The sequence below is a fragment of the Salmo trutta genome, unplaced genomic scaffold (assembly GCF_901001165.1).
Source record: "Salmo trutta unplaced genomic scaffold, fSalTru1.1, whole genome shotgun sequence".
In the NCBI taxonomy this organism is placed as follows: Eukaryota; Metazoa; Chordata; class Actinopteri; order Salmoniformes; family Salmonidae; genus Salmo; species Salmo trutta.
Window position 1 is genome coordinate 58145 of NW_021822952.1, and position 22608 is coordinate 80752.

The following is a 22608-nucleotide window of genomic DNA, read 5'->3' on the forward strand; positions in this document are numbered from 1 at the left end:
TTTCTCTTAATTATTCACTACACATGTTAACTAGGTGTTATTTACATTATCTTAAGACAGTTATTGTCAGGTTTCTCTTAATTATTCACTACACATGTTAACTAGGTGTTATTTCCATTATCTTAAGTCATGTATTTGTCAACTGGTTATTACAAAGCAGTATGACATGCAGGTGTTAAAAGCTTGTCAGAAGTGAGATTCAAACCCACGCCTCCAGGGGAGACTGCTACCTAAACGCAGCGCCTTAGACCAGCTCGGCCATCCTGACTCTGAACAACTGGATTTGGTGTCGGGATAAAGCGTACTAGGTAAAAGTAGAAATAGGCACGGCCTCCTGAGATCACCACAAAGACCAGTAAATGCACAATACTGTCTTGCACTTTCAACATCAAATAGTCATTGTTTTTTATCAATTAAAAACTCCAGTCATTGATTTATCCTCAATATGTCCTTCAATGGAAAAAGCGTAGCCGTGACAACGACCGACGAGTTGTGCGTTCCGAGATGCCTTTTGTTATTTGCCTGTTTGTGGCCTGCCTGTGAAATTCGTGCAATTCTCTTTCAACCTCTAATCAACTAGCTGTTATTGCAGAATGTTAAAAATACGATAGTTATTCACTACACATTTTAACTAGGTGTTATTTCCATTATCTTAAGTCATTTATTTCTCAACAGGTTATTACAAAGCAGTATGACATGCAGGCGTTAAAAGCTTGTCAGCAGTGGGATTCGAACCCACACCTCCAGGGGAGACTGCGACCTGAAAGGATTCTCTTAATTATTCACTACACATGTTAACTAGGTGTTATTTCCATGATCTTAAGTCATTTATTTGTCAACTGGTTATTACAAAGCAGTATGACATGCAGGCGTTAAAAGCTTGTCAGAAGTGGGATTCAAACCCACACCTCCAGGGGAGACTGCGACCTGAAAGGTTTCTCTTAATTATTCACTACACATGTTAACTAGGTGTTATTTCTATTATCTTAAGTCATTTATTTGTCAACTGGTTATTACAAAGCAGTATGACATGCAGGCGTTAAAAGCTTGTCAGAAGTGGGATTCGAACCCACACCTCCAGGGGAGACTGCGACCTGAAAGGTTTCTCTTAATTATTCACTACACATGTTAACTAGGTGTTATTTCTATTATCTTAAGTCATTTATTTGTCAACTGGTTATTACAAAGCAGTATGACATGCAGGCGTTAAAAGCTTGTCAGAAGTGGGATTCGAACCCACACCTCCAGGGGAGACTGCGACCTGAAAGGTTTCTCTTAATTATTCACTACACATGTTAACTAGGTGTTATTTCTATGGTCTTAAGTCATGTATTTGTCAACTGGTTATTACAAAGCATTATGACATGCAGGTGTTAAAAGCTTGTCAGAAGTGGGATTCAAACCCGGGCCTCCAGGGGAGACTGCGACCTAAACGCAGCGCCTTAGACCACTCAGCCATCCTGACTCTGAACAACTGGATTTGGTGTCGGGATAAAGCGTACTAGGTAAAAGTAGAAATAGGCACGGCCTCCTGAGATCACCACAAAGACCAGTAAATGCACAATACTGTCTTGCACTTTCAACATCAAATAGTCATTGTTTTTTATCAATTAAAAACTCCAGTCATTGATTTATCCTCAATATGTCCTTCAATGGAAAAAGCGTAGCCGTGACAACGACCGACGAGTTGTGCGTTCCGAGATGCCTTTTGTTATTTGCCTGTTTGTGGCCTGCCTGTGAAATTCGTGCAATTCTCTTTCAACCTCTAATCAACTAGCTGTTATTGCAGAATGTTAAAAATACGATAGTTATTCACTACACATTTTAACTAGGTGTTATTTCCATTATCTTAAGTCATTTATTTCTCAACAGGTTATTACAAAGCAGTATGACATGCAGGCGTTAAAAGCTTGTCAGCAGTGGGATTCGAACCCACACCTCCAGGGGAGACTGCGACCTGAAAGGATTCTCTTAATTATTCACTACACATGTTAACTAGGTGTTATTTCCATGATCTTAAGTCATTTATTTGTCAACTGGTTATTACAAAGCAGTATGACATGCAGGCGTTAAAAGCTTGTCAGAAGTGGGATTCGAACCCACACCTCCAGGGGAGACTGCGACCTGAAATGTTTCTCTTAATTATTCACTACACATGTTAACTAGGTGTTATTTCTATTATCTTAAGTCATTTATTTGTCAACTGGTTATTACAAAGCAGTATGACATGCAGGCGTTAAAAGCTTGTCAGAAGTGGGATTCGAACCCACACCTCCAGGGGAGACTGCGACCTGAAAGGTTTCTCTTAATTATTCACTACACATGTTAACTAAGTGTTATTTCTATTATCTTAAGTCATGTATTTGTCAACTGGTTATTACAAAGCAGTATGACATGCAGGCGTTAAAAGCTTGTCAGAAGTGGGATTCGAACCCACGCCTCCAGGGGAGACTGCGACCTAAACGCAGCGCCTTAGACCACTCGGCCATCCTGACTCTGAACAACTGGATTTGGTGTCGGGATAAAGCGTACTAGGTAAAAGTAGAAATAGGCACGGCCTCCTGAGATCACCACAAAGACCAGTAAATGCACAATACTGTCTTGCACTTTCAACATCAAATAGTCATTGTTTTTTATCAATTAAAAACTCCAGTCATTGATTTATCCTCAATATGTCCTTCAATGGAAAAAGCGTAGCCGTGACAACGACCGACGAGTTGTGCGTTCCGAGATGCCTTTTGTTATTTGCCTGTTTGTGGCCTGCCTGTGAAATTCGTGCAATTCTCTTTCAACCTCTAATCAACTAGCTGTTATTGCAGAATGTTAAAAATACGATAGTTATTCACTACACATTTTAACTAGGTGTTATTTCCATTATCTTAAGTCATTTATTTCTCAACAGGTTATTACAAAGCAGTATGACATGCAGGCGTTAAAAGCTTGTCAGCAGTGGGATTCGAACCCACACCTCCAGGGGAGACTGCTACCTGAAAGGATTCTCTTAATTATTCACTACACATGTTAACTAGGTGTTATTTCCATGATCTTAAGTCATTTATTTGTCAACTGGTTATTACAAAGCAGTATGACATGCAGGCGTTAAAAGCTTGTCAGAAGTGGGATTCGAACCCACACCTCCAGGGGAGACTGCGACCTGAAAGGTTTCTCTTAATTATTCACTACACATGTTAACTAGGTGTTATTTCCATTATCTTAAGTCATTTATTTGTCAACTGGTTATTACAAAGCAGTATGACATGCAGGCGTTAAAAGCTTGTCAGAAGTGGGATTCGAACCCACACCTCCAGGGGAGACTGCGACCTGAAAGGTTTCTCTTAATTATTCACTACACATGTTAACTAGGTGTTATTTCTATGGTCTTAAGTCATGTATTTGTCAACTGGTTATTACAAAGCATTATGACATGCAGGTGTTAAAAGCTTGTCAGAAGTGGGATTCGAACCCACGCCTCCAGGGGAGACTGCGACCTGAACGCAGCGCCTTAGACCGCTCGGCCATCCTTATTCTGAACAACTGGATTTGGTGTCGGGATAAAGCGTACTAGGTAAAAGTAGAAATAGGCACGGCCTCCTGAGATCACCACAAAGACCAGTAAATGCACAATACTGTCTTGCACTTTCAACATCAAATAGTCATTGTTTTTTATCAATTAAAAACTCCAGTCATTGATTTATCCTCAATATGTCCTTCAATGGAAAAAGCGTAGCCGTGACAACGACCGACGAGTTGTGCGTTCCGAGATGCCTTTTGTTATTTGCCTGTTTGTGGCCCGCCTGTGAAATTCGTGCAATTCTCTTTCAACCTCTAATCAACTAGCTGTTATTGCAGAATGTTAAAAATACGATAGTTATTCACTACACATTTTAACTAGGTGTTATTTCCATTATCTTAAGTCATTTATTTCTCAACAGGTTATTACAAAGCAGTATGACATGCAGGCGTTAAAAGCTTGTCAGCAGTGGGATTCGAACCCACACCTCCAGGGGAGACTGCGACCTGAAAGGATTCTCTTAATTATTCACTACACATGTTAACTAGGTGTTATTTCCATGATCTTAAGTCATTTATTTGTCAACTGGTTATTACAAAGCAGTATGACATGCAGGCGTTAAAAGCTTGTCAGAAGTGGGATTCAAACCCACACCTCCAGGGGAGACTGCGACCTGAAATGTTTCTCTTAATTATTCACTACACATGTTAACTAGGTGTTATTTCTATTATCTTAAGTCATTTATTTGTCAACTGGTTATTACAAAGCAGTATGACATGCAGGCGTTAAAAGCTTGTCAGAAGTGGGATTCGAACCCACACCTCCAGGGGAGACTGCGACCTGAAAGGTTTCTCTTAATTATTCACTAATCATGTTAACTAAGTGTTATTTCTATTATCTTAAGTCATGTATTTGTCAACTGGTTATTACAAAGCAGTATGACATGCAGGCGTTAAAAGCTTGTCAGAAGTGGGATTCGAACCCACGCCTCCAGGGGAGACTGCGACCTAAACGCAGCGCCTTAGACCACTCGGCCATCCTGACTCTGAACAACTGGATTTGGTGTCGGGATAAAGCGTACTAGGTAAAAGTAGAAATAGGCACGGCCTCCTGAGATCACCACAAAGACCAGTAAATGCACAATACTGTCTTGCACTTTCAACATCAAATAGTCATTGTTTTTTATCAATTAAAAACTCCAGTCATTGATTTATCCTCAATATGTCCTTCAATGGAAAAAGCGTAGCCGTGACAACGACCGACGAGTTGTGCGTTCCGAGATGCCTTTTGTTATTTGCCTGTTTGTGGCCCGCCTGTGAAATTCGTGCAATTCTCTTTCAACCTCTAATCAACTAGCTGTTTTTGCAGAATGTTAAAAATACGATAGTTATTCACTACACATTTTAACTAGGTGTTATTTCCATTATCTTAAGTCATTTATTTCTCAACAGGTTATTACAAAGCAGTATGACATGCAGGCGTTAAAAGCTTGTCAGCAGTGGGATTCGAACCCACACCTCCAGGGGAGACTGCGACCTGAAAGGATTCTCTTAATTATTCACTACACATGTTAACTAGGTGTTATTTCCATTATCTTAAGTCATTTATTTGTCAACTGGTTATTACAAAGCAGTATGACATGCAGGCGTTAAAAGCTTGTCAGAAGTGGGATTCGAACCCACACCTCCAGGGGAGACTGCGACCTGAAAGGTTTCTCTTAATTATTCACTACACATGTTAACTAGGTGTTATTTCTATTATCTTAAGTCATTTATTTGTCAACTGGTTATTACAAAGCATTATGACATGCAGGCGTTAAAAGCTTGTCAGAAGTGGGATTCGAACCCACGCCTCCAGGGGAGACTGCGACCTAAACGCAGCGCCTTAGACCGCTCGGCAATCCTGACTCTGAACAACTGGATTTGGTGTCGGGATAAAGCGTACTAGGTAAAAGTAGAAATAGGCACGGCCTCCTGAGATCACCACAAAGACCAGTAAATGCACAATACTGTCTTGCACTTTCAACATCAAATAGTCATTGTTTTTTATCAATTAAAAACTCCAGTCATTGATTTATCCTCAATATGTCCTTCAATGGAAAAAGCGTAGCCGTGACAACGACCGACGAGTTGTGCGTTCCGAGATGCCTTTTGTTATTTGCCTGTTTGTGGCCTGCCTGTGAAATTCGTGCAATTCTCTTTCAACCTCTAATCAACTAGCTGTTATTGCAGAATGTTAAAAATACGATAGTTATTCACTACACATTTTAACTAGGTGTTATTTCCATTATCTTAAGTCATTTATTTCTCAACAGGTTATTACAAAGCAGTATGACATGCAGGCGTTAAAAGCTTGTCAGCAGTGGGATTCGAACCCACACCTCCAGGGGAGACTGCGACCTGAAAGGATTCTCTTAATTATTCACTACACATGTTAACTAGGTGTTATTTCCATTATCTTAAGTCATTTATTTGTCAACTGGTTATTACAAAGCAGTATGACATGCAGGCGTTAAAAGCTTGTCAGAAGTGGGATTCGAACCCACACCTCCAGGGGAGACTGCGACCTGAAAGGTTTCTCTTAATTATTCACTACACATGTTAACTAGGTGTTATTTCTATTATCTTAAGTCATTTATTTGTCAACTGGTTATTACAAAGCAGTATGACATGCAGGCGTTAAAAGCTTGTCAGAAGTGGGATTCGAACCCACGCCTCCAGGGGAGACTGCGACCTAAACGCAGCGCCTTAGACCGCTCGGCCATCCTGACTCTGAACAACTGGATTTGGTGTCGGGATAAAGCGTACTAGGTAAAAGTAGAAATAGGCACGGCCTCCTGAGATCACCACAAAGACCAGTAAATGCACAATACTGTCTTGCACTTTCAACATCAAATAGTCATTGTTTTTTATCAATTAAAAACTCCAGTCATTGATTTATCCTCAATATGTCCTTCAATGGAAAAAGCGTAGCCGTGACAACGACCGACGAGTTGTGCGTTCCGAGATGCCTTTTGTTATTTGCCTGTTTGTGGCCTGCCTGTGAAATTCGTGCAATTCTCTTTCAACCTCTAATCAACTAGCTGTTATTGCAGAATGTTAAAAATACGATAGTTATTCACTACACATTTTAACTAGGTGTTATTTCCATTATCTTAAGTCATTTATTTCTCAACAGGTTATTACAAAGCAGTATGACATGCAGGCGTTAAAAGCTTGTCAGCAGTGGGATTCGAACCCACACCTCCAGGGGAGACTGCTACCTGAAAGGATTCTCTTAATTATTCACTACACATGTTAACTAGGTGTTATTTCCATGATCTTAAGTCATTTATTTGTCAACTGGTTATTACAAAGCAGTATGACATGCAGGCGTTAAAAGCTTGTCAGAAGTGGGATTCGAACCCACACCTCCAGGGGAGACTGCGACCTGAAATGTTTCTCTTAATTATTCACTACACATGTTAACTAGGTGTTATTTATATTATCTTAAGTCATTTATTTGTCAACTGGTTATTACAAAGCAGTATGACATGCAGGCGTTAAAAGCTTGTCAGAAGTGGGATTCGAACCCACACCTCCAGGGGAGACTGCGACCTGAAAGGTTTCTCTTAATTATTCACTACACATGTTAACTAGGTGTTATTTCTATTATCTTAAGTCATTTATTTGTCAACTGGTTATTACAACGCATTATGACATGCAGGTGTTAAAAGCTTGTCAGAAGTGGGATTCGAACCCACACCTCCAGGGGAGACTGCGACCTGAAAGGTTTCTCTTAATTATTCACTACACATGTTAACTAAGTGTTATTTCTATTATCTTAAGTCATGTATTTGTCAACTGGTTATTACAAAGCAGTATGACATGCAGGCGTTAAAATCTTGTCAGAAGTGGGATTCGAACCCACGCCTCCAGGGGAGACTGCGACCTGAAAGGTTTCTCTTAATTATTCACTACACATGTTAACTAAGTGTTATTTCTATTATCTTAAGTCATGTATTTGTCAACTGGTTATTACAAAGCAGTATGACATGCAGGCGTTAAAATCTTGTCAGAAGTGGGATTCGAAACCACGCCTCCAGGGGAAACTGCGACCTAAACGCAGCGCCTTAGACCACTCGGCCATCCTGACTCTGAACAACTGGATTTGGTGTCGGGATAAAGCGTACTAGGTAAAAGTAGAAATAGGCACGGCCTACTGAGATCACCACAAAGACCAGTAAATGCACAATACTGTCTTGCACTTTCAACATCAAATAGTCATTGTTTTTTATCAATTAAAAACTCCAGTCATTGATTTATCCTCAATATCTCCTTCAATGGAAAAAGCGTAGCCGTGACAACGACCAACGAGTTGTGCGTTCCGAGATGCCTTTTGTTATTTGCCTGTTTGTGGCCTGCCTGTGAAATTCGTGCAATTCTCTTTCAACCTCTAATCAACTAGCTGTTATTGCAGAATGTTAAAAATACGATAGTTATTCACTACACATTTTAACTAGGTGTTATTTCCATTATCTTAAGTCATTTATTTCTCAACAGGTTATTACAAAGCAGTATGACATGCAGGAGTTAAAAGCTTGTCAGCAGTGGGATTCGAACCCACACCTCCAGGGGAGACTGCTACCTGAAAGGATTCTCTTAATTATTCACTACACATGTTAACTAGGTGTTATTTCCATGATCTTAAATCATTTATTTGTCAACTGGTTATTACAAAGCAGTATGACATGCAGGCGTTAAAAGCTTGTCAGAAGTGGGATTCGAACCCACACCTCCAGGGGAGACTGCGACCTGAAATGTTTCTCTTAATTATTCACTACACATGTTAACTAGGTGTTATTTCTATTATCTTAAGTCATTTATTTGTCAACTGGTTATTACAAAGCAGTATGACATGCAGGCGTTAAAAGCTTGTCAGAAGTGGGATTCGAACCCACACCTCCAGGGGAGACTGCGACCTGAAAGGTTTCTCTTAATTATTCACTACACATGTTAACTAAGTGTTATTTCTATTATCTTAAGTCATGTATTTGTCAACTGGTTATTACAAAGCAGTATGACATGCAGGCGTTAAAAGCTTGTCAGAAGTGGGATTCGAACCCACGCCTCCAGGGGAGACTGCGACCTAAACGAAGCGCCTTAGACCACTCGGCCATCCTGACTCTGAACACCTGGATTTGGTGTCGGGATAAAGCGTACTAGGTAAAAGTAGAAATAGGCACGGCCTCCTGAGATCACCACAAAGACCAGTAAATGCACAATACTGTCTTGCACTTTCAACATCAAATAGTCATTGTTTTTTATCAATTAAAAACTCCAGTCATTGATTTATCCTCAATATGTCCTTCAATGGAAAAAGCATAGCCGTGACAACGACCGACGAGTTGTGCGTTCCGAGATGCCTTTTGTTATTTGCCTGTTTGTGGCCTGCCTGTGAAATTCGTGCAATTCTCTTTCAACCTCTAATCAACTAGCTGTTATTGCAGAATGTTAAAAATACGATAGTTATTCACTACACATTTTAACTAGGTGTTATTTCCATTATCTTAAGTCATTTATTTCTCAACAGGTTATTACAAAGCAGTATGACATGCAGGCGTTAAAAGCTTGTCAGCAGTGGGATTCGAACCCACACCTCCAGGGGAGACTGCTACCTGAAAAGATTCTCTTAATTATTCACTACACATGTTAACTAGGTGTTATTTCCATGATCTTAAGTCATTTATTTGTCAACTGGTTATTACAAAGCAGTATGACATGCAGGCGTTAAAAGCTTGTCAGAAGTGGGATTCGAACCCACACCTCCAGGGGAGACTGCGACCTGAAATGTTTCTCTTAATTATTCACTACACATGTTAACTAGGTGTTATTTCTATTATCTTAAGTCATTTATTTGTCAACTGGTTATTACAAAGCAGTATGACATGCAGGCGTTAAAAGCTTGTCAGAAGTGGGATTCGAACCCACACCTCCAGGGGAGACTGCGACCTGAAAGGTTTCTCTTAATTATTCACTACACATGTTAACTAGGTGTTATTTCTATTATCTTAAGTCATTTATTTGTCAACTGGTTATTACAACGCATTATGACATGCAGGTGTTAAAAGCTTGTCAGAAGTGGGATTCGAACCCACTCCTCCAGGGGAGACTGCGACCTGAACGCAGCGCCTTAGACCGTTCGGCCATCCTGACTCTGAACAACTCGATTTGGTGTCGGGATAAAGCGTACTAGGTAAAAGTAGAAATAGGCACGGCCTCCTGAGATCACCACAAAGACCAGTAAATGCACAATACTGTCTTGCACTTTCAACATCAAATAGTCATTGTTTTTTATCAATTAAAAACTCCAGTCATTGATTTATCCTCAATATGTCCTTCAATGGAAAAAGCGTAGCCGTGACAACGACCGACAAGTTGTGCGTTCCAAGATGCCTTTTGTTATTTGCCTGTTTGTGGCCCCCCCTGTGAAATTCGTGCAATTCTCTTTCAACCTCTAATCAACTAGCTGTTATTGCAGAATGTTAAAAATACGATAGTTATTCACTACACATTTTAACTAGGTGTTATTTCCATTATCTTAAGTCATTTATTTCTCAACAGGTTATTACAAAGCAGTATGACATGCAGGCGTTAAAAGCTTGTCAGAAGTGGGATTCGAACCCACACCTCCAGGGGAGACTGCGACCTGAAAGGATTCTCTTAATTATTCACTACACATGTTAACTAGGTGTTATTTCCATGATCTTAAGTCATTTATTTGTCAACTGGTTATTACAAAGCAGTATGACATGCAGGCGTTAAAAGCTTGTCAGAAGTGGGATTCGAACCCACACCTCCAGGGGAGACTGCGACCTGAAAGGTTTCTCTTAATTATTCACTACACATGTTAACTAAGTGTTATTTCTATTATCTTAAGTCATGTATTTGTCAACTGGTTATTACAAAGCAGTATGACATGCAGGCGTTAAAAGCTTGTCAGAAGTGGGATTCGAACCCACGCCTCCAGTGAAGACTGCGACCTGAAAGGTTTCTCTTTATTATTCACTACACATGTTAACTAGGTGTTATTTCTATTATCTTAAGTCATTTATTTGTCAACTGGTTATTACAAAGCAGTATGACATGCAGGCGTTAAAAGCTTGTCAGAAGTGGGATTCGAACCCACACCTCCAGGGGAGACTGCGACCTGAAAGGTTTCTCTTAATTATTCACTACACATGTTAACTAGGTGTTATTTCTATTATCTTAAGTCATTTATTTGTCAACTGGTTATTACAAAGCATTATGACATGCAGGCGTTAAAAGCTTGTCAGAAGTGGGATTCGAACCCACGCCTCCAGGGGAGACTGCGACCTAAACGCAGCGCCTTAGACCGCTCGGCAATCCTGACTCTGAACAACTGGATTTGGTGTCGGGATAAAGCGTACTAGGTAAAAGTAGAAATAGACACGGCCTCCTGAGATCACCACAAAGACCAGTAAATGCACAATACTGTCTTGCACTTTCAACATCAAATAGTCATTGTTTTTTATCAATTAAAAACTCCAGTCATTGATTTATCCTCAATATGTCCTTCAATGGAAAAAGCGTAGCCGTGACAACGACCGACGAGTTGTGCGTTCCGAGATGCCTTTTGTTATTTGCCTGTTTGTGGCCCGCCTTTGAAATTCGTGCAATTCTCTTTCAACCTCTAATCAACTAGCTGTTTTTGCAGAATGTTAAAAATACGATAGTTATTCACTACACATTTTAACTAGGTGTTATTTCCATTATCTTAAGTCATTTATTTCTCAACTGGTTATTACAAAGCAGTATGACATGCAGGCGTTAAAAGCTTGTCAGAAGTGGGATTCGAACCCACACCTCCAGGGGAGACTGCGACCGGAAAGGATTCTCTTAATTATTCACTACACATGTTAACTAGGTGTTATTTCCATGATCTTAAGTCATTTATTTGTCAACTGGTTATTACAAAGCAGTATGACATGCAGGCGTTAAAAGCTTGTCAGAAGTGGGATTCGAACCGACGCCTCCAGTGGAGACTGCGACCTGAAAGGTTTCTCTTTATTATTCACTGCACATGTTAACTAGGTGTTATTTCTATTATCTTAAGTCATTTATTTGTCAACTGGTTATTACAAAGCAGTATGACATGCAGGCGTTAAAAGCTTGTCAGAAGTGAGATTCGAACCCACGCCTCCAGGGGAGACTGTGACCTAAACGCAGCGCCTTCGACCACTCGGCAATCCTGACTCTGAACAACTGGATTTGGTGTCGGGATAAAGCGTACTAGGTAATAGTAGAAATAGGCACGGCCTCCTGAGATCACCACAAAGACCAGTAAATGCACAATACTGTCTTGCACTTTCAACATCAAATAGTCATTGTTTTTTATCAATTAAAAACTCCAGTCATTGATTTATCCTCAATATGTCCTTCAACGGAAAAAGCGTAGCCGTGACAACGACCGACGAGTTGTGCGTTCCGAGATGCCTTTTGTTATTTGCCTGTTTGTGGCCCGCCTGTGAAATTCGTGCAATTCTCTTTCAACCTCTAATCAACTAGCTGTTTTTGCAGAATGTTAAAAATACGATAGTTATTCACTACACATTTTAACTAGGTGTTATTTCCATTATCTTAAGTCATTTATTTCTCAACTGGTTATTACAAAGCAGTATGACATGCAGGCGTTAAAAGCTTGTCAGAAGTGGGATTCGAACCCACACCTCCAGGGGAGACTGCGACCGGAAAGGATTCTCTTAATTATTCACTACACATGTTAACTAGGTGTTATTTCCATGATCTTAAGTCATTTATTTGTCAACTGGTTATTACAAAGCATTATGACATGCAGGTGTTAAAAGCTTGTCAGCAGTGGGATTCGAACCCACACCTCCAGGGGAGACTGCGACCTGATAGGATTCTCTTAATTATTCACTACACATGTTAACTAGGTGTTATTTCCATTATCTTAATTAAGTAATGTATTTGTCAACTGGTTATTACAAAGCAGTATGACATGCAGGCGTTAAAAGCTTGTCAGAAGTGGGATTCGAACCCACGCCTCCAGGGGAGACTGCGACCTAAACGCAGCGCCTTAGACCACTCGGCCATCCTGACTCTGAACAACTGGATTTGGTGTCGGGATAAAGCGTACTAGGTAAAAGTAGAAATAGGCACGGCCTCCTGAGATCACCACAAAGACCAGTAAATGCACAATACTGTCTTGCACTTTCAACATCAAATAGTCATTGTTTTTTATCAATTAAAAACTCCAGTCATTGATTTATCCTCAATATCTCCTTCAATGGAAAAAGCGTAGCCGTGACAACGACCGACGAGTTGTGCGTTCCGAGATGCCTTTTGTTATTTGCCTGTTTGTGGCCTGCCTGTGAAATTCGTGCAATTCTCTTTCAACCTCTAATCAACTAGCTGTTATTGCAGAATGTTAAAAATACGATAGTTATTCACTACACATTTTAACTAGGTGTTATTTCCATTATCTTAAGTCATTTATTTCTCAACAGGTTATTACAAAGCAGTATGACATGCAGGCGTTAAAAGCTTGTCAGCAGTGGGATTCGAACCCACACCTCCAGGGGAGACTGCTACCTGAAAGGATTCTCTTAATTATTCACTACACATGTTAACTAGGTGTTATTTCCATGATCTTAAGTCATTTATTTGTCAACTGGTTATTACAAAGCAGTATGACATGCAGGCGTTAAAAGCTTGTCAGAAGTGGGATTCGAACCCACACCTCCAGGGGAGACTGCGACCTGAAATGTTTCTCTTAATTATTCACTACACATGTTAACTAGGTGTTATTTCTATTATCTTAAGTCATTTATTTGTCAACTGGTTATTACAAAGCAGTATGACATGCAGGCGTTAAAAGCTTGTCAGAAGTGGGATTCGAACCCACACCTCCAGGGGAGACTGCGACCTGAAAGGTTTCTCTTAATTATTCACTACACATGTTAACTAGGTGTTATTTCTATTATCTTAAGTCATTTATTTGTCAACTGGTTATTACAACGCATTATGACATGCAGGTGTTAAAAGCTTGTCAGAAGTGGGATTCGAACCCACTCCTCCAGGGGAGACTGCGACCTGAACGCAGCGCCTTAGACCGTTCGGCCATCCTGACTCTGAACAACTCGATTTGGTGTCGGGATAAAGCGTACTAGGTAAAAGTAGAAATAGGCACGGCCTCCTGAGATCACCACAAAGACCAGTAAATGCACAATACTGTCTTGCACTTTCAACATCAAATAGTCATTGTTTTTTATCAATTAAAAACTCCAGTCATTGATTTATCCTCAATATGTCCTTCAATGGAAAAAGCGTAGCCGTGACAACGACCGACGAGTTGTGCGTTCCAAGATGCCTTTTGTTATTTGCCTGTTTGTGGCCTGCCTGTGAAATTCGTGCAATTCTCTTTCAACCTCTAATCAACTAGCTGTTATTGCAGAATGTTAAAAATACGATAGTTATTCACTACACATTTTAACTAGGTGTTATTTCCATTATCTTAAGTAATTTATTTCTCAACAGGTTATTACAAAGCAGTATGACATGCAGGCGTTAAAAGCTTGTCAGCAGTGGGATTCGAACCCACACCTCCAGGGGAGACTGCGACCTGAAAGGATTCTCTTAATTATTCACTACACATGTTAACTAGGTGTTATTTCCATGATCTTAAGTCATTTATTTGTCAACTGGTTATTACAAAGCAGTATGACATGCAGGCGTTAAAAGCTTGTCAGAAGTGGGATTCGAACCCACACCTCCAGGGGAGACTGCGACCTGAAAGGTTTCTCTTAATTATTCACTACACATGTTAACTAAGTGTTATTTCTATTATCTTAAGTCATGTATTTGTCAACTGGTTATTACAAAGCAGTATGACATGCAGGCGTTAAAAGCTTGTCAGAAGTGGGATTCGAACCCACGCCTCCAGTGAAGACTGCGACCTGAAAGGTTTCTCTTTATTATTCACTACACATGTTAACTAGGTGTTATTTCCATTATCTTAAGTCATTTATTTGTCAACTGGTTATTACAAAGCAGTATGACATGCAGGCGTTAAAAGCTTGTCAGAAGTGGGATTCGAACCCACACCTCCAGGGGAGACTGCGACCTGAAAGGTTTCTCTTAATTATTCACTACACATGTTAACTAGGTGTTATTTCCATTATCTTAAGTCATTTATTTGTCAACTGGTTATTACAAAGCATTATGACATGCAGGCGTTAAAAGCTTGTCAGAAGTGGGATTCGAACCCACGCCTCCAGGGGAGACTGCGACCTAAACGCAGCGCCTTAGACCGCTCGGCAATCCTGACTCTGAACAACTGGATTTGGTGTCGGGATAAAGCGTACTAGGTAAAAGTAGAAATAGACACGGCCTCCTGAGATCACCACAAAGACCAGTAAATGCACAATACTGTCTTGCACTTTCAACATCAAATAGTCATTGTTTTTTATCAATTAAAAACTCCAGTCATTGATTTATCCTCAATATGTCCTTCAACGGAAAAAGCGTAGCCGTGACAACGACCGACGAGTTGTGCGTTCCGAGATGCCTTTTGTTATTTGCCTGTTTGTGGCCCGCCTGTGAAATTCGTGCAATTCTCTTTCAACCTCTAATCAACTAGCTGTTTTTGCAGAATGTTAAAAATACGATAGTTATTCACTACACATTTTAACTAGGTGTTATTTCCATTATCTTAAGTCATTTATTTCTCAACTGGTTATTACAAAGCAGTATGACATGCAGGCGTTAAAAGCTTGTCAGAAGTGGGATTCGAACCCACACCTCCAGGGGAGACTGCGACCGGAAAGGATTCTCTTAATTATTCACTACACATGTTAACTAGGTGTTATTTCCATGATCTTAAGTCATTTATTTGTCAACTGGTTATTACAAAGCATTATGACATGCAGGTGTTAAAAGCTTGTCAGCAGTGGGATTCGAACCCACACCTCCAGGGGAGACTGCGACCTGATAGGATTCTCTTAATTATTCACTACACATGTTAACTAGGTGTTATTTCCATTATCTTAATTAAGTAATGTATTTGTCAACTGGTTATTACAAAGCAGTATGACATGCAGGCGTTAAAAGCTTGTCAGAAGTTGGATTCGAACCCATGCCTCCAGGGGAGACTGCGACCTAAACGCAGCGCCTTAGACCGCTCGGCCATCCTGACTTCCGCTCAGGGGAGACTTGTCCTTTCTCTTTCATTCAATTTTATGTGATCTCGTAATCGGACATATACGTTTGAAACGAGATACACTATAATTTATCGGGTAAAAGTAGAAATTGACATAGGCTACACTACCTATAATTTCCTCTCGCTCAGCCTGCACCAAAGAAAGATAAATAAATAATTTATCCTCTTTTCGTCAGCCCAGGGTGCATATACACCAACTCACCACTAGGAATCGCTAAAGGAACAGTGGTCTTTTAAACAATTAGCAAGCTTAACTTACCATAAATAACACTGATTGATGTTGATATAGTTGTACTATGTACCGCTATTTTACACTTCCGTTCCTGTGAACAGGTATGATCATTAGGCTTATCCTTAAGATCAAATATCTATTTAAAAAACTGTAATACAACTAAAATAATCACTAAAACTGGCAAACATTTCGATTCTAAATTGCGTGCGGGTGTTTGTGTGTGTATTGTGGGGGGCGTGTGCGCTGTCACGGATCACATGACGCGAATGTGGCCTTCTGACTTGATTCCGTCCTCTTTTCAGTCGACTGCTGTGTCTTCTAGCTCTATGTTGCTACCGAAAAACTCCCGTTACACACCGAATCTAGTACTCCAGACCCTCCCGAGCTACGGCCACACCGAATAACTGACCATGGCGGGTAAGACAGCGGACAGTCGGTTGATAAGGATGACAGGAATAGCCTATAACCATGAAACAGTGTTGCTATATTATTTGATGTTATTTTATTATATTATGGTTTGAAGCTATAGCCGAATCACACGAAAATTCCAGTAGTTTTGCGTTGCCATCTTTCAGCAACAACGTGATTATATATGGTTTGGTGCTTGCGCATATTGCACGCAGTTACACAGTCCTCCCATTTATATGTAGATTCTAGTTTTATGCCGCGATGTAGTTAAATTAACGTTATCCGCGTAGGCAACAAATATGATGACTTAAACTGAAAGTGCATCGTGTGCTTGTTGTGTTTACGGTCCTGCAGGGTCTGTGCCTACGTGCGGCTCGGCCATTGCTGAATTGAATTCCCTCCCTCCTCCATCCCGAAGTGTGCACTTGTTTACTCTCTGCGTAGTGATATATCAAACACGCACTTAAGCTATATGCTTATGTATTCTACTATATTTACCCGAGAGATCACACGCAGTGGTTTTTAAAATCCTCATCACTCGTTTTAAACTCGACGCGTTTCTTGTCTCTCTGGTCAATTTCGCAAGTGGAATCGGCTCGTGCAGAACTGCCTCTGACATTACCAATAAAGTTGACATATGACAGTTCTAGTACAGTGTGTAAGCTATAGGGCTATTCTATGGTAGGGACGGGTAGAGGGTCTATGGTTACCCTAGCTGTACTCCCTATAGGCCGTTCTGATATGAAGTACCGATATAAGTCTTGTAGAGAGGGTTCAGGTGCCAGACAGAAGCTGTTTTCTCTTTCTGTTCCAGTGTTATTTACAATTAACTAGTCAGTTGTGTGTGTGATTAGACCAAGCATATGTGACTCTGGCCACAAATGACAACTATGCCAAAGGAGCAATGGTTCTGGGGAGGTCGCTACGCAACCATAACACAACCAAACAACTGGTGGTTCTGATTGGACCGCACGTAGCAGAGCCCTGCAGGTAACACACACACACACACAACCCATGATCTATGTTCAGTGTTTGACACACCCATGGCCTTGGCTCTGTTAGTTTTGTATTGTCCAGGCCTGAGTACACCTGAGCAGGTAACACACAACACAAACCGTGTGTGTGTGTGTGTGTGTGTTGCAGGGCCATGCTGAGTAGCATCTATGATGAGGTGTGTGTGGTGGATATCTTGGACTCTGGGGACACGGCCCATCTGGCCCTGATGAAGAGACCAGACCTCGGAGTGACCTTCACCAAGCTGCACTGCTGGACACTCACACACTACACCAAGTGTGTGTTTATGGACGCTGACACACTGGTGAGCATACGCGCACTCACACTCCTTACTCAGTACAAATTACAGCAAGTCTGTATTCAGGGCTCAATATTGTGTGTGTGTGTGTGTGTGTGTGTGTGTGTGTGGTGTGTGTGTGAACGCAGGTGTTGTCCAACATCGATGAGCTGTTTGAGAGGGAGGAGTTATCTGCTGCGCCTGATCCTGGTTGGCCAGACTGTTTCAACTCGGGCGTGTTCGTCTTTAAACCATCCAATGAAACATACCGCAGCCTTATGACACACTGCACTGAGAACGGCAGCTTTGACGGTGAGTTCTGTATTATTATTATTATTATCCCATTGAGATGTGAATGTGTTTTATCCATGCGAGTCCCATTGAGGTATGAATGTGTTTTTGATGGAAGCCCTGGCCAAGAGCAAGCAGCTGCAGTACAGAATTAAATACATGGTACAAAGAGTGTGTGTTCGGGGTGGCGCAATAAACGCTATATCTCCTATGGACTTTCCTTAAACTCTGCTGCCAGCAAGCTCCTATAGATCCTAAAATAACTCATGTTCTCCTCTAACCTCTCCCTATCCCCACTCTTTCTCGCTCTCTCTCTCCCCCTCTCTCCTTTTCTCTATCTCCCACCCCCTCTCTCTCTCCTTCTCCCCTCTCTCTCTCCTTCTCCCCTTCTCCCTCCCTCTCTCTCTCTCTCTAGGTGGGGACCAAGGAGTTCTGAACAGTTTCTTCAATACCTGGTCAACAGCAGACATTTCCAAACACCTGCCTTTTATCTACAACCTCAGCAGCATCGCTATATACACCTATCTACCAGCCTTCAAACAGTAGGCGCACACACACACACACTCCAGAGTTGTCAAAGTAGAAGTTATTTCATAGATCACACTTTAGCTCCAAATCCCTGGCTTGCTTCCCATGTGTGTGTGACGGCAAGAGTGAGCGAAATGAGTGAGAGAGCATGAGGGAGAAAAGTGAGAGTGCATGTTTTGGCGTTAATAAGCCAAGCCAAGGTCAGTTGAAAGGGTGTGTGGTGTTGAGTTTCAAGAGAGGAGTGGCTCAGGCCTGCCCTCAAATAACACACACTGGTACTGCAGATACAGTACATATACACACATACAGTATATACATACTCACTCCTAGTTAAGCCTAATTTATTCTAGAAGTACGCAACGCAAGAAGGCACACTAGGATGGCTAAGAGGATGGCTTCCGTTTTATTAGCTCTTAAGGCCTGTTTTAACTGGACACTGCAGGAGGGGGGTCTTCCACCATTGTGGAGAGAGGCCATCATATCTGTAATCCCAAAAGAGGGTAAAGATAAGAAGGAATGCAGTTCATATAGACCTATCGCAATTCTTAACACGGATTATAAACTATATGCATCAATAATAGCCAAAAGAATGGAGAACATAATCCCAGAATTGATTGACGGAGATCAAACTGGTTTCATACAAAATAGGCAGACACAGGACAACATAAGGAAAACAGTACATGTCATGGACCACATTACTCCGTTGGTAGAGCATGGTGTTTGCAACGTCAGGGTTGTGGGTTCGATTCCCACGGGGGACCGTTACGGGGGGGGGAATTTATGAAATGTATGCATTCACTACTGTAAGTTGATCTGGATAAGAGTGTCTGCTAAATGACTAAATGTAAATGTAATAAGACAAGTGCAATATTAATCAGTCTAGGTGAAGAAAAAGTATTTGATTCAGTGGGATGGAATTATCTATTCCAAGTTATGGAAAGATTTGGTTTCAACAAAGAAGTGATACAGTGCATCAAATCACTGTATTCATGACCGACTGCTAGAATAAAGATAAATGGACATTTGACACGAATAATAAAATTAGAGCGAGGGGCAAGACAAGGCTGTAATCTTTCACCCATGCTCTTCTCCTCCTACCTCGAACCATTAGCACAGGCAATAAGACAGGACCCAACCTTAGAGGGAATAACAATAAGACAGGACCCAACCTTAGAGGGAATAACAATATGACAGGACCCAACCTTAGAGGGAATAACAATATGACAGGACCCAACCTTAGAGGGAATAACAATAAGACAGGACCCAACCTTAGAGGGAATAACAATAAGACAGGACCCAACCTTAGAGGGAATAACAATATGACAGGACCCAACCTTAGAGGGAATAACAATATGACAGGACCCAACCTTAGAGGGAATAACAATAAGACAGGACCCAACCTTAGAGGGAATAACAATAAGACAGGACCCAACCTTAGAGGGAATAACAATAAGACAGGACCCAACCTTAGAGGGAATAACAATATGACAGGACCCAACCTTAGAGGGAATAACAATAAGACAGGACCCAACCTTAGAGGGAATAACAATAAGACAGGACCCAACCTTAGAGGGAATAACAATAAGACAGGACCCAACCTTAGGGGATAACAATAAGAGGCAGTGAACATAAGATATGCATGTAGGCTGATGACGTTCTGTTATTCCTTAAAGACCCAGGCTCCAGTGGACCTAGATTGATGGATGTTTTACAAACATTTGGAACATAGTCAGGGTATGTGCATAGAGTACACAAGACCCAAACCCTAGTATATAATTATACCCCACAGGAAGAGCTGAAGAGTAGGTATAACTTCCACTGGACCTCCTCATCCATTAAATATCTTGGAGTGTATCTACCAAAAGATGCAGCCAAACTTTATAGCATAAATTACGATCACATCAACAAGAAAATAAATGATGACCTAGACAGGTGGAATTCACTTCCCTTAGATCTTAGTAGTAGAATTGAAACAATCAAAATGAACATCCTGCCGAGATGATTGGAACAAATACGGTAACCGAGCCATAGAAATCCTGCCTTAACAGTTTAGGGAATGGGATATCAACGATTATCTGGAACAGTAAGAGACAAATAATTAGATATACAACATTACAATTACCAAACAACTGTGGGGGTATGGCCTTACCAAACCTAAAAGATGATTATGTGTCAGCCCAATGAGACCTCTGGTGTGTTGGTGCAATTCAGAATACGAACCCAAATGGAAAGACATTGGGACTACTTTGACAGAGACACCCATACAGTCAGTTTTGGGAAATAAGGACATGCTAATAGAAATATACAATAGACAAAATCAGTGGATTAATTTCTCTCTTAAGACATGGTTTAGGGTAGTTAAGCAACATCATTTAGACAGAGAGGTCAAACTGCTGAGTTGGCCCACATACGACCCCAGCTTCATCCCTGCAATTCAGGATAGCAGATTTAAACAGTGGGCGCAGAAAGGCATCACATCATTCAGTACAATCATAAGGAATGGGGACCTAGATAACCATCGAGAGCATCCTGACGGGTTGCATCACTGCCTGGTATGGCAACTGCTCAGCCTCCGACCGCAAAGCACTACAGAGGGTAGTGCATACGGCCCAGTACATAACCGGGACCAAGCTTCCTGCCATCCAGGACCTCTATACCAGGCGGTGTCAGAGGACGGCCCTAAAAATTGTCAAAGACTCCAGCCACCCTAGTCATAGACTGTTCTCTCTGCTACCGCACAGCAAGCGGTACCGGAGCGCCAAGTCAAGTTCCAAGAGGTTTCTAAACAGCTTCTATCCCCAAGCCATAAGACATAAGACTCCCTAACATCTAATCAAATGGCTACCCAGACTATTTGCATTGCCCCCCCCCCCATGCTGCTGCTACTCTGTTATTATTTATGCATAGTCACTTTAATAACACTACATACAGTTGAAGTCAGAAGTTTACATACACTTAGGTTGGAGTCATTAAAACTCGTATTTCAACCACTCCACAAAAATCTTGTTAACAAACTATAGTTTTGGCAAGTCGGTTAGGACATCTACTTTGCGCATGACACAAGTAATTTTTCCAACTATTTTTTTAAAGAAAGATTATTTCACTTATAACTCATTGTATCACAATTCCAGTGGGTCAGAAGTTTACATACACTAAGTTGACTGTGCCTTTAAACAGCTTGGAAAATTCAAAAAAATGTCATGGCTTTAGAAGCTTCTGATTATTTGAGACAATTGGAGGTGTACCTGTGGATGTATTTCAAGGCCTACCTTCAAACTCAGTGCCTCTTTGCTTGACATCATGAGAAAATCAAAAGAAATCAGCCAAGACCTCAGTAAAAAAATTGTAGACCTCCACAACTCTGATTCATCCTTGGGAGCAATTTCCAAACACATGAAGGTACCACGTTCATCTGTACAAACAATAGTACGCAAGTATAAACACCATGGGACCACGCAGCTGTCATACCGCTCAGGAAGGAGACGCGTTCTGTCTCCTAGAGATGAACGTACTTTGGTGCGAAAAGTGCAAATCAATCCCAGAACAACAGCGAAGGACCTTGTGAAGATGCTGGAGGAAACGGGTACAAAAGTATCTATATCCACAATAAAACGAGTCCTATATCGACATAACCTGAAAGGCCGCTCAGCAAGGAAGAAGCTACTGCTCCAAAACCGCCATAAAATAGCCAGACTACGGTTTGCAACTGCACATAGGGACAAAGATCGTACTTTTTGGAGAAATGTCCTGTGGTCTGATGAAACACAAGTAGAACTATTTGGCCATAATGACCATCGTTATGTTTGGAGGAAAAAGGGGGAGGCTTGCAAACCGAAGAACACCATCCCAACCGTGAAGCACAGTGGTGGCAGCATCATGTTGTGGGGGAACTTTGCTGCAGGAGGGACTGGTGCACTTCAAACAAAATAGATGGCATCATGAGAGAGGAAAATTATGTGGATATATTGAAGCAACATTTCAAGACATCAGTCAGAAAGTTAAAGCTTGGTCGCAAATGGGTCTTCCAAATGGACAATGACCCCAAGCATACTTCCAAAGATGTGGAAAAATGGCTTAAGGACAACAAAGTCAAGGTATTGGAGTGGC

The 22608-nt window shown here is 41.1% G+C and overlaps 1 protein-coding gene and 16 non-coding genes across 17 annotated transcripts; 1 reads left to right on the plus strand and 16 right to left on the minus strand.

Moving 5' to 3' along the window:
• Positions 1-184: 184 nt before the first annotated feature.
• Positions 185-268, minus strand: trnal-uag (transfer RNA leucine (anticodon UAG)). Its single transcript has one exon. It is a non-coding gene; the product is annotated as a tRNA-Leu (tRNA).
• A 1114-nt stretch (positions 269-1382) lies between these two features.
• trnal-uag (transfer RNA leucine (anticodon UAG)) lies at positions 1383-1465 on the minus strand. Its single transcript has one exon. It is a non-coding gene; the product is annotated as a tRNA-Leu (tRNA).
• Positions 1466-2412: 947 nt separating this feature from the next.
• Positions 2413-2495, minus strand: trnal-uag (transfer RNA leucine (anticodon UAG)). The gene has a single exon. It is a non-coding gene; the product is annotated as a tRNA-Leu (tRNA).
• A 947-nt stretch (positions 2496-3442) lies between these two features.
• On the minus strand, positions 3443-3525 carry trnal-cag (transfer RNA leucine (anticodon CAG)). Its single transcript has one exon. It is a non-coding gene; the product is annotated as a tRNA-Leu (tRNA).
• A 947-nt stretch (positions 3526-4472) lies between these two features.
• On the minus strand, positions 4473-4555 carry trnal-uag (transfer RNA leucine (anticodon UAG)). The gene has a single exon. It is a non-coding gene; the product is annotated as a tRNA-Leu (tRNA).
• A 780-nt stretch (positions 4556-5335) lies between these two features.
• trnal-uag (transfer RNA leucine (anticodon UAG)) lies at positions 5336-5418 on the minus strand. The gene has a single exon. It is a non-coding gene; the product is annotated as a tRNA-Leu (tRNA).
• A 780-nt stretch (positions 5419-6198) lies between these two features.
• Positions 6199-6281, minus strand: trnal-uag (transfer RNA leucine (anticodon UAG)). The gene has a single exon. It is a non-coding gene; the product is annotated as a tRNA-Leu (tRNA).
• A 1281-nt stretch (positions 6282-7562) lies between these two features.
• trnal-uag (transfer RNA leucine (anticodon UAG)) lies at positions 7563-7645 on the minus strand. The gene has a single exon. It is a non-coding gene; the product is annotated as a tRNA-Leu (tRNA).
• Positions 7646-8592: 947 nt separating this feature from the next.
• trnal-uag (transfer RNA leucine (anticodon UAG)) lies at positions 8593-8675 on the minus strand. The gene has a single exon. It is a non-coding gene; the product is annotated as a tRNA-Leu (tRNA).
• Positions 8676-9622: 947 nt separating this feature from the next.
• trnal-cag (transfer RNA leucine (anticodon CAG)) lies at positions 9623-9705 on the minus strand. The gene has a single exon. It is a non-coding gene; the product is annotated as a tRNA-Leu (tRNA).
• Positions 9706-10820: 1115 nt separating this feature from the next.
• Positions 10821-10903, minus strand: trnal-uag (transfer RNA leucine (anticodon UAG)). The gene has a single exon. It is a non-coding gene; the product is annotated as a tRNA-Leu (tRNA).
• Positions 10904-11683: 780 nt separating this feature from the next.
• trnal-uag (transfer RNA leucine (anticodon UAG)) lies at positions 11684-11766 on the minus strand. Its single transcript has one exon. It is a non-coding gene; the product is annotated as a tRNA-Leu (tRNA).
• A 784-nt stretch (positions 11767-12550) lies between these two features.
• trnal-uag (transfer RNA leucine (anticodon UAG)) lies at positions 12551-12633 on the minus strand. Its single transcript has one exon. It is a non-coding gene; the product is annotated as a tRNA-Leu (tRNA).
• Positions 12634-13580: 947 nt separating this feature from the next.
• Positions 13581-13663, minus strand: trnal-cag (transfer RNA leucine (anticodon CAG)). Its single transcript has one exon. It is a non-coding gene; the product is annotated as a tRNA-Leu (tRNA).
• Positions 13664-14777: 1114 nt separating this feature from the next.
• trnal-uag (transfer RNA leucine (anticodon UAG)) lies at positions 14778-14860 on the minus strand. Its single transcript has one exon. It is a non-coding gene; the product is annotated as a tRNA-Leu (tRNA).
• Positions 14861-15644: 784 nt separating this feature from the next.
• On the minus strand, positions 15645-15727 carry trnal-uag (transfer RNA leucine (anticodon UAG)). Its single transcript has one exon. It is a non-coding gene; the product is annotated as a tRNA-Leu (tRNA).
• Positions 15728-16256: 529 nt separating this feature from the next.
• On the plus strand, positions 16257-18515 carry LOC115187522 (glycogenin-1; the record flags this gene model as incomplete). The annotated part of the gene is given in 5 exon segments (XM_029746519.1): positions 16257-16400; positions 17246-17381; positions 17535-17709; positions 17832-17994; positions 18389-18515. Coding segments are annotated over 5 exon segments (608 nt in total), but the record flags the coding sequence as incomplete, so codon positions are not given.
• Between the last annotated feature and the right edge of the window lie 4093 nt (positions 18516-22608).